Source organism: Porites lutea, chromosome 9, assembly GCF_958299795.1.
Source record: "Porites lutea chromosome 9, jaPorLute2.1, whole genome shotgun sequence".
In the NCBI taxonomy this organism is placed as follows: domain Eukaryota; kingdom Metazoa; phylum Cnidaria; class Anthozoa; order Scleractinia; family Poritidae; genus Porites; species Porites lutea.
Genome location: NC_133209.1, coordinates 22,979,643 through 22,991,194, shown reverse-complemented (window position 1 = coordinate 22,991,194; position 11,552 = coordinate 22,979,643). Strand labels below are relative to the sequence as shown.

At 39.8% G+C, this 11,552-nt stretch overlaps 2 protein-coding genes across 2 annotated transcripts; both read left to right on the top strand.

Moving 5' to 3' along the window:
- Positions 1–2,082: 2,082 nt before the first annotated feature.
- On the top strand, positions 2,083–3,166 carry LOC140949055 (melatonin receptor type 1A-like). The gene has a single exon (XM_073398302.1). The coding sequence runs from the start codon at positions 2,083–2,085 to the stop codon at positions 3,085–3,087; it is 1,005 nt and encodes a 334-aa protein (XP_073254403.1). The 3' UTR covers positions 3,088–3,166.
- A 7,141-nt stretch (positions 3,167–10,307) lies between these two features.
- LOC140948466 (melatonin receptor type 1A-like) lies at positions 10,308–11,552 on the top strand. Its single transcript, XM_073397706.1, has one exon. It carries the CDS (start codon positions 10,309–10,311, stop codon positions 11,287–11,289), a length of 981 nt encoding a protein of 326 aa, XP_073253807.1. The 5' UTR covers position 10,308; the 3' UTR covers positions 11,290–11,552.

The window sequence follows — 11,552 nt, the reverse complement described above, 5'->3', positions numbered from 1 at the left end:
ATTAAGATTGTCTTTAAATAACACACCAACTCCTCCTCCACTGGAATGAGATCTTGGAACGTGTAGGAACCTATAGCCGGTAGGGCACAAAGTTCCCACTTCAACATCATTGGTATTTCCAGGTCGCAGCCATGTTTCTGTTAAAGCCATAATATCAATATCATTGTCCACAACATAGTCTTTCACTATCATTGCCTTATTCTTAACAGATCTTACATTAAGCAGGCAAAGCTGAACACAGCAGGAAATATATCTGTGAGATACAAAATCAGATTGTATTAGCATCTGTAGGAAAGGCTGACGGGCAACTCCAAATTGAGGCACAAATTAAATACCAGTTACCGATCGGGAGAAACCTCAGTTGTGCTGGGACAGCCAAAGTGGCATCGAATGCAAAAAAAGCTCTTCGTACGTGACTATTGCATACATTAAGGAGACAGATATAGCTAATAGTGAAAATATTGAAAATGTGGTCTAATAAAAAATGAAATGTTTTGACGCCAAAGTTATTAAATTAAGTAATGAATGAACGTGACATACTACTACTGTTTTTCTTTTAATTTGTAGCAAATCCAAGCTATGAAGAAGTCATGACGCAACAATCCAAATTAGTATGCAAAGAAGGTAGAGAACTTTGAATGACGTTAGTTTGTTTTTTGTTAATAGTGCTTTATACAGCCCAATAAGAACAATTAAACAGTGAAGGCCAGGTGATTCAATAGCAATGCACGTACATGCATCCTTTAAGGCACGTTTCCCTTGATCTGACCTGAAATGTTTCAGTATAGTCACAAGTCCAAACCGCCTGACCTGCATTATCCAAGGGTTATGGAGTAGGAAGCATTCGATTCAAATTTAATTTATAATTGAACTTGAAGAGGCCACATTGTTCCTCTCGCTCTGTACTTAGCCTGCGAGCAGGCTCACTTGGGCAAATTTGGGGAAAATGTTGGCGGTGGAGATAGCAATTATTAAGAAACGGCTCCGCCGAAAGTTTCCCGAATTTCCACAATTGAGCCTGCTCGCAGGCTACTCGGTACTCGTTTTGTCGCTCCCAGGGCGAACTTTAAGTTGAGGAACCTAATTTTTTTTCTACCCCAGTGAAAGACCATGGAGGAAAGTTTGCAGGGCACTGTCGAATGTCGAAAATAGAACAATAAGGACTACACCCTTCGGAGTCAATTATTGTGCGCATTAACGATATACAAACGATTAAGGGCGCTTTCCATAAGTTATAACTAGCCTGCCAGACCGGTCAAGATGTAAAGAGAATTCCTCTTTTTAATCACTAGCATTCAGCCAGATCATTCTATTCATAACGGGTATGCTTGGCAGTGGTGGGTCTTAAGCGAAATTTCGAGAAAAGACTGATCCGGCCCCAGTTCTGACTTTTGATAAGCGCTCTAGGATTTCAGTGGCTAAGAATGGAAAAAAAGCTGGAAATTTGGTTCGGTAAAATAGAAATGCTTTGACGTAATATTCATAAGTAAAGTGATGAATGAACGGGGTGTAAGATTTTTTTAAAAAACTATTGGAATGAATATGAAATATGCGGCAATTCAATTTAGTACGTAAAGATGGTAAACTACTACACATATCGATATGACTATTATTGAAAACTCTACGCCCTATTTTCCTATGGCCAACTTATCGGTGTTTAATAAAGTTTTTGTTAGAAATAGGAAATTGGATAAAGGCTTACCTTTATTTGGGGCATACAACAAAAAACTGTGAACAATGGACTTTTATTTGGACAACGGATGTGGAGAAAAGACCCGACATTTTATTTCATTTGTTTTGGGAAAAATATAAATCGACACGCCTAATCTGACAGTAGCGAGCAGATGAACTCCATCTAACTTTTTAGGGTTTTGTTTATTTTCAGTGATTGCTTTCACTAAAATGTCAGGAATAATATTTGCACTTTTCAGTAGTGCTTTAGACAACTCGGTAATAATTATTGAATTGCGAATAAGGCTATTTAAATCAATAGCAGCAGTCACGTCCATACATCGTATTTAAGACACGATTCCCATAATCTGACGCATATCCAGACCGCTTTACATGCATTATAACAGCGTTATGCAACAGGAAGAATTCGAATTCGATACGAGAAGCCTGCAAGAGGTCACTATGCATACTGCTGTTCTCGCTCTAACAACCGTTTTATCACTTACAGGAAATTCTCTTGTTTGCCTCGCCTTTTACCGAAACGGGAGGTTACGTACAGTCACCAATTTCTACGTAGTTTCTCTGGCCATCGCTGATTTAATACTGGCTGTATTTGTAGGTTGTTCAAGCACACTTGCTTCAGGATTGCGCAGGTGGCCATTCCACTATAACTTTTGCCAATTTGCTGGTTTTGTTGCAGCTTTATGGGGTCAGATATCAACTTCCATTCTGGCGCTGGCGTCAATAAATCGCTACTATTGCGTTGTAAAGGCCCAAAAATACTCGACGTTGTTTAGCCGAAAGAAGACGTTTTCGTCTATTTGTGTTGCGTGGATTTTTTGCCTTTTTCAGACTCTGATATGGTTCGCAGCTCCTGTTGTATACAAATGGTCGCCTTACGAACTATTTTGCCGTTCGACGTTCAATGATGGCCAAAAGGAGAGAATCTTCTACATTTACTTTGGCTGCCTTTTTACCGTCCCTATGTTGGTGATAGGCTTCTGTTATAATAGAGTCTATCGCAAAATACGGCAGCATAACAAAAACGTCATCCATTCATTACAAGAAACACACAAGTTTGGAATAAGTGCACAAGAAATTAAAACATCCCGGGTCCTTTTCGCTGCTGTCCTCGGATTTATCATCTGTTGGGCTCCTTTTATAGTGATTTCAATTTTAGTGTTTGGTTTTCATATTTCTATTCCTCCATCTGCTCAGTCGATCTATCCGATCTTCTGCTTCATTTCGTCGTGGATTAATCCTATCATTTATGGCGTGATGAATAGAGCCATGAGGCGGGAGTTTCAGAGTATACTTGGGCTGTCGTATCCAGAGTCATCAAATAACCAAACCGGTAGTCTCCGTATGAGTGAAAAGAGCCATAAGCATAGACTTAAACACTCCTATTTAGAGTAACCAAATCACCAGAAGATTTAACCTTTCAATCCGACAGCAGCCCTATAAACAGAGCCAAAGGACGGGAGTTTCAGAGTATACTCGGATACCTCTATTTAGAGTGCTCAAATCACGAGAAGACTTAACCCACCCGTTCGGCAGTAGCTCTTTTAACAGAGCCATGTAGCATGGGAGACTTGGCGTAGACTCTGGCATTCCTATTTGGAGCGATCAAATCACCAGAAGCTTTACGTAAACAATCAGTATTTGTCTGTTAAAGTGGCTTAAAACGATTTCCAGCATTTCCAGTACTAATACATTTCATCTTTACTTTCAATTGATTAATTGATATTGCAACGTTTATTCAAAGTGACCGTAAAATATGCATACCCTCCATCTTTTTGTGATTTGTATAGGCCATTTTCATGATGACGTCGTTTTACTACTACGACCAGAGAAGACCAAGGGTTTGCTTTCTTGTGCAAATTAAGGCTTTTGTTATTCAAACCTCGCTGGGGTTACCAAATTTGAATATGAAAGGAAAAACGAAAAGGACTCTGATCGTAGTAGTAAAATGACGCCATCATGCAAATGACCTATTGCACGCTTTGTTTTGCGAATCAGTTTTATAACCCTCTTCTATTGCGTGATGCGGTGTAAGACGCATGACTGAAATGGGAGTCAGCTCACGATTTGTACAGATAGAGTTTTAGTCGACAATCCACTTCCTTCAGAGTGTTTTCCTAGGCATCCTTAAGAATTGGACGATTAAACTTGTACTATCATGTCAAATTATTGATAAGGAAACGCGATTTCATTGTCGTGCGATCGGTGTTGTCATACTTTTATTAAAAATGCACATGCCTCACGGGTTTTTTGATAATTATGAGGCAACTGAGACTTCACTGAAACAGATAAATAAGCAAGAATTAGGAAAGTCACTCTTTAAGGGATAATCGCCATGTTTGTTTCTAAAAGATACTTACCAACGGGAAACAAACTGGCCAAATTATAAAAAATGGCTATTAAGGGGTTCAGAAAGGAGTACAAATACAACGCAGGTGCCGTCGACATACTGCTAAGATGAGGTGCTTCATTCTACGGAAACCGGAGTAGTATTGCCCGCATTGGCTCCTAGTGCGCCATATTCAACTTCTCTTGATTGTCAGAGAAGAACTTCACAGTGTTTTAATAACTTGTTTGCTTACATTGATCACAGACAAAAAGATGGTGATTCAGATGAGCACTTCTGTCAGTTATCTATAAGGTTGTGAGTAGTATTTTTGATCTGAATTCATATGGCAACTACATTATAAGTACGTTTTTTCTCTCGGCTCCTGTTGTTGTTTCAATTCCTCTTTCTTTTGCACCTGAGTTTTTGGCTTTAAGGAAGGCATCCTTAAGTTCCAGTAAAGCCTTGTTTTCAATCTTAATTAATATAACTGTGATGTCAGCCCACAAATGACCTGCTCATCACTAGAGTTCTTAGTAGCTCAGTGGTTAGAGCATCCGACTAGTGTCTGGATTGTCGTTGGTTCAATTCCCATCTAGAACTCAGAATTTTTTCTAAGTTCTTCTCTCCACACATATCATTCTATTTATTACTTTTGAAGGAAACGTGGAATTGCAATATAGTTCACAATATAGTTCTACAACTTCTACATAAACTGCCAGTCCTGTGTTTTAAAATGTCGACCCCCCCCCCAAAAAAAATAATAAAACCTCTTAGAAAATTGTACCCCGCCCCCTCCAAAACCCCCATCTTTCCCTACGACGTAATAAACGATCGGTCACTAAGATTTTGCTCCGCGCCTACAGTAGAGCCATTGCAATTGATGGCTGATTCCATGAGCCAGAATAATTCGGTTAACCGATATATCTTTTAGCTCCGGAATAGGCCTTTTGCATTAGTTAATCACGTGATCAATTTCTGTAAACACGAAAAAGTTCGATTTTTGGTGGTTTTCCATTCAACTCCTTGTAATATTCTAAAATTTTTAAACAGTCGTTACCTCTGTTCCTTACGCTTTTGAGGGCTCAAATTGCCTGTTATGAATTAAAAGGAGATTTGAGCTCCGTAATGCTTATGGAAAAATTTCACGACAGTTTGAAAATTTAGAAATTTACAAAGATTTATGTGGAAAACCATTCACCTACTGAGTGGCAAAAGTTGTTTTTTCTCATACAAATCCCTCTAATTTTCGGAGGCCGTTGCAATCGCTACTTTTGAGATAAACAGCTGAAAATGTACAGGTTACCTTATTTTAATATGCTCTTTCAGCCCGAGCTAACAAAATTTTGCAAAGTTTTTCGCGTTTACCGAAAGTTCTTCACGTGAACAACTAATACAAAAGGGCTATTACAAGAAGCGAATAATCCCTTGACGAAGCCAATTTCCTCGCTTGGCTCGGTACTTTTGAAACGAAAACAACAACTTTTTTAAAGAAAGAAACAAGGACTTGTCTTGTTATTCGTGTCTGTTTGACTTCCGCTACAGTTAAGTTAAAGTATCTCGTCAGAATATGATAAAATACTCTTAGCGAAACCGGTCATCATCCTTAATGTCTACGTGTTTTGGTTATAAAGGTGCTGTTATATTTTGTAAAAAGTTGCGATGTGTGTACAAGTATCAAGAGGTTTTAAATTACGTATACAAACTGAATTTACTTGTATTTTTGAAACACAATTTCGAAGTCAGCATTTTCTGATTTGCTTGGAACGGTACACTTGGAGATTTAAGTTTAAGTTTAAGTTTAATAATTCTTTTTACCAATGTACAAAATAAAAATATATATACATATATAAAAGTACAATAGGTAAAGGAAAGCAGTAGGGGGAAACTGAATTCCCATATAAAAACTGCCCTCCAAAACGAAAAGATAAAACAATTAAGAATAGAAAACTTATACATAACTATACATCATGCGGTACTAAGAGAAAAAAAAAAACAAAAACAAACAAACAAACAAAAAAAAACAAAATTTAGTTGTTTTGTTTTTGATGAACTAAAGGACAATTGGACGTGGTAACATGTAGAGCCTTACACTTTTCCGACTTCAGCTTGACCTTCCACAAGTCACACCAGGAGGCGGCAGACAAGAGGTCATCTTGAAACTCGACACAATCATCTACAGATGCGATCTTACGATAGAGTACACTGTCATCAGCAAAAAGCTCTGTGCTACAGCTTACACTAAGGGGGAAGTCATTTATATACAGCAGGAAAAGAAGTGGCCCTAATATACTCCCTTGAGGAACACCAGAGGACACCTCCATCCATTCTGATGAATGACCTCCAATAATGACTCTTTGTGTACGGTCTGACAGATAGTCATGAAACCAGGAAAACAAATGACCCCGAATGCCATAACACTGCAACTTATAAAGCAAGTGATGGTGAGAAACCTTGTCAAAGGCTTTTGCAAAGTCCAGAAAGATCACGTCGACTGAGTCACCTTTCTCAAGAGAACTGTACCATGAGTGTAGCAGCTGAAGAAGTTGAGTGACACATGAACTAGCTTCTCTAAAACCATGCTGGCTCTCACTCAGCAGCCCATGATGTGTTAAGAACTTCATAATATGTTTATGGATGATACGCTCCAAACACTTCACTAAAATACTTGTAAGAGAAACTGGTCTATAATTTTCAGCCAAAGTTCGTTCACCAGATTTATGGATTGGAACAACATTGGCAGATTTCCAGACACTTGGTAACTTGCCATGATTTAATGAAAAATTGAACAGTTGTGATATTGATGGTGCCAACTCAGCAGCATATTCCTTAAGAATTCTAGGTGAAATTGCATCAGGACCAATCGCCTTGTTTACATCAAGGGAACTTTATTAGCTATTCAGCTTTATATTATCCAGGTTATTGCGTTGGAGGTACGAGAACGCAACTCTTAATTTGTGTTGGGTGTTCTGTGCATTATTGAATGTCCTGTGCAATTAATAAGGGAGGTTTTTTCGAGATTGCATTTGTGTCGACACACGTTTGCCTCGCTATGAAGCGATTGCTTATGTTTGGCCTCACTTTGATGCGTTAACTCACATTGTGATTCATGTGTCCTCGGCGTTCATCTTTGCTGTTTGTCTTCGTAAAGCATACATATCGATCTGTGTTTGTCAGGGGTTTATTAAATCTTCCAAAGCGTTCAACAACCTGAGTAAAATTTTACTTTGAATGAAGCCTTCATAATTTCAGCATGGTTCGTCACTGTCTTTGGAAAATGTTTGCGACTCCTGGTGCATGCATCAATGAAACGGGTTGTTTAGCTCGGCGGCTGTTGTGCCACAAAGTAAATCTACCGAGTTGTGTAGCTGGGTAGTCGTTGTGCCACACAAAGTAAATCTGACCGAGTTTAGTGTATAGTAGCTCAGCGGCCGTCGTACCACAGAGTAAATCTACCGAGTTGTGTAGTAGCTCGGTGGCCTTTGTGCCACAGAGTAAATCTACCAAGTTGTGTAGTAGCTCAGCGGCCGTTGTGCCACACAAAGTAAATCTACTGAGTTGTGTAGTAGCTCAGCGGCCGTTGTGCCACAAAGTAAATCTACCGAGTTGTGTAGTAGCTCGGTGGCCGTCGTACCACAAAGTAAATCTACCAAGTTGTGTAGTAGCTCGGTGGCCGTCGTACCACAAAGTAAATCTACCGAGTGGTGTAGTAGCTCGGTGGCCGTTGTGCCACACAAAGTAAATCTACCGAGTTGTGTAGTAGCTCAGCGGCCGTTGTGCCACAAAGTAAATCTACCGAGTTGTGTAGTAGCTCAGCGGCCGTCGTACCACAAAGTAAATCTACCGAGTTGTGTAGTAGCTCAGCGGCCGTCGTACCACAAAGTAAATCTACCGAGTTGTGTAGTAGCTCGGTGGACGTCGTACCACAAAGTAAATCTACCGAGTTGTGTAGTAGCTCGGTGGCCGTTGTGCAACAGAGTAAATCTACCGAGTTGTGTAGTAGCTCGGTGGCCGTCGTACCACAGAGTAAATCTACCGAGTTGTGTAGTAGCTCGGTGGCCGTCGTACCACAAAGTAAATCTACCGAGTTGTGTAGTAGCTCGGTGGCCGTCGTACCACAAAGTAAATCTACCGAGTTGTGTAGTAGCTCGGTGGCCGTTGTGCAACAGAGTAAATCTACCGAGTTGTGTAGTAGCTCGGTGGCCGTTGTGCAACAGAGTAAATCTACCGAGTGGTGTAGTAGCTCAGCGGCCGTTGTGCCACAAAGTATCTAAACCGAGATGTGAAGCTCGGCGGCACCTTTTCATCTTGACTTGTGATATTTTCGGCAGCGGACAAACAAACATTTCAGCTGTATGTTATTAATTCGGAAAAGCTTCTAAACCAGCCCACAGTAGCGCCCCTCGAGTTACTGAAATCAACAAACTCGACCAAATTACTGAAAAAGTTGTTGACGTGAGCACACACATTCCACTGACAGCTTTGATGATTCACTTGAAACGTGTGAAATTTAAAGGAGTATTGTAAGTGAACCAGTGTGCAAACACAATTCATTTAATTGTGCCCGTGACGTTCACCACAAAAACAGTGGTCTTGGGTCTTTGATATCAGCACAAGTTAAGAAGACTTCTTGACAGTAACGGTTTCATTTTATAGTAAATTTCAGTAATTGTCTACATGTGGAATTCCCAATAATTAAAATTATCGATTACATCTAAAACGTTGTCAACTGTTAGCTTTTAACAATAGCTGGGCCGGGTTGTTCAAAGCTATTGTAGGTTAAGAAAAGTAAACCCAGGCTTAGTGCGAAATTTGAATTCAAATGTGAAAGCTTAAAAAGTAAATTCAGTGTAATTCATTTTGTCAACAAGTTGATAATTGGATGCTCATAAAAATAACAGAGAAAATTATCCGAAGAAATGTTTTTGAACAAAAGAAAAAGTAACACGGGCTAAGCGCTGAAAAGGCCTTCGAACAACTGCGCCCCGTAGAACATCACCAGTTTAAATAGAGGTTTCGCCGAACGTAACCCTTGCGTTCAAAACAAGCTACAATCATATTTATCTATCGCAAGAATCATCCACCCTTCTCTCTCAACTGCTACCTGTACGCCTGTCAAACATATCGAACGCACGTCTCCTATACTCCCAGTACATTTTGTGATTATTATAGGACGGCTCGCAAACATTGCCATTTTGACAACCATTCCCGACTAATAAACTTCAAGATCGTATTTCTCCTTCGCGATCGCGACTGTACAGCCAAACCGAAGCAAATTGTGCACCAAACAAACATATTTTATAATTCACCAGATAGCCTTCATACCTAAATACACCGACACAATTTTCCAAAAGTTCAGATAAGCAACCTACCTTTGGTTTTCGGCTAAAAGTGAAATTTTTATTCGTGAAAGTGTAGGATGAGCGGTGCACGCGGCATGAAAGCACTGACGAGCGGTTAATTTCTGTAGATGCGAAGAAATAAATTGTTTTCTCAAAACCCTGTATGAATACCAAAAAGATCCTTTTTTCGCCCTAACTCAAGAATCTAGACTCGATTCTTGCATCTAACAGCCGAGAATCAAGTTTGTAGCTCCTACAGTGGGTGTCAGTAAAACGAGGGGTCGGGGTCTATCTTTTCTTTAAAGAACGCTGTTGTTGGGGTTGGGGTTAGGTTAGGGTTAATCTCAACTCTAACCCTGACCCTAAAACAGCTTTCTTTAAAAAAAAAAAAGATAGACCCCGAACCTGACCCTGACCACGCGTTTCACTGGCACGCTTTAGATAACCCTTTCTTGCTTTTGTTCACACTGAAAGCTTCTAAAAACTTTAACACGCTCTTTTGTTTGACTTGCTCACGCATAATTTTCTCAAAGCGTGTCCTCTGAAACGAGAGAAATTGCTAATGAGGCAAAATGGCAGGTGCTCTAAAACGTCTTCAAATAAATTATTTTGTTTTAAAGTGGAGGCATGTCGTGAGCGTGCTTTCACCTTTAGCATCAGAATCCTGTGGAGGGTCACAATTCTTATTTCATTTGTTTTGGGGAAAAAAGTCGACATGCCTACCCTGATGAACTCCATCTAACTTTACAGGATTTTGTTTATTTTTTGTGATTGCTTTCACTAAAATGTCAGGAATAATATTTGCACTTTTCAGTAGTGTTTTTTTTCCACCTGATAATAATAATTATTGAATTGCAAATAAGGCTATTTGAACCAATAACAGTCACGTCCATACATCGTATTTAAGGCACGATTCCCATAATTTGACGCATGTCCAAACCGCTTTACATGCATTATAACAGCGTTATGGTACAGGAAGCATTCGAATTAGATACAAGAAGCCTGCAAGAGATCGTTCTGCATACTGCTGTTCTCGCTCTAACAACCGTTTTATCACTTACAGGAAATTCTCTTGTTTGCCTCGCTTTCTACAGAAACAGAAGATTACGTACAGTCACCAATTTCTACGTACTTTCTCTGGCCATAGCTGATTTAATATTGGCTGTCTTTGTCAGTTGTTCAAGCACACTTGCTTCAGGATTGCGCAGGTGGCCATTCCACTATAACTTTTGCCAATTTGCTGGTTTTGTTGCAGCTTTATGGGGTCAGATATCAACTTCCATTCTGGCGCTTGCGTCAATAAATCGCTACTACTGCGTTGTTAAGGCCCCAAAATACTCGACGTTGTTTAGCCGAAAGAAGACGTTTTCGTCGATTTGCGTTGTATGGATTCTTTGCATTTTTCAGACTCTGATATGGTTCGCAGCTCCTGTTGAATATAAGTGGTCGCCTTACGAACTATTTTGCCGTTCAACGTTTAACGATAAACATATGGAGAACATCTTCTACATTTACTTTGGTTGCCTTTTTATCATCCCTATGTTAGTGATAGGCTTCTGTTATAATAGAGTCTATCGCAATATACGGCAGCATAACAAAAACGTCATCCATTCATTACAAGAAGCACACCAGTTTGGAATAAGTGCACAAGAAATTAAAACATCTCGGGTCCTTTTTGCTGCTGTCCTCGGATTTATCATCTGTTGGGCTCCTTTTATAGTGATTTCAGTCATAGTATTTGGTTTTCATATTTCTATTCCTTCATCTGCTAAGCCGATTTATCCGATCTTCTGCTTCGTTTCGTCGTGGATCAATCCTATCATTTATGGCGTGATGAACAGATCCATGAGACAGGAGTTTCAGAGTATACTTGGGCTGTCGTCTCCAGAGTCATCAAATAACCAAACCAGCAGCGGTCCATATCAGTGAAAAGAGCCATGAGCTGGGAGTTTCAGCGTAGACTTGAACAGCCAGTTCTATTTAGAGTGATCAAATCACCAGCCCATTTAATCCACCGATCCGGTACTAGCCCTATAAACACAGTCATAGGATGGGCGATTTAGCGTAGACTCTGGCATTCCTATTTAGAGCGATCAAATTACCAGGATCCGTTTAGGTTAACAATCAGTATTTGTCTGTTAAAGTGGCTAAAAACAATTTCCAGCATTTCCAGTTCTAATACATTACACCTT

Coding starts and splice junctions, on each gene's coding strand:
- LOC140949055 (XM_073398302.1), top strand. CDS start 2,083: ATGCAACAGGAAGAATTCGAATTCGATACGAGAAGCCTGCAAGAGGTC.
- LOC140948466 (XM_073397706.1), top strand. CDS start 10,309: ATGCATTATAACAGCGTTATGGTACAGGAAGCATTCGAATTAGATACA.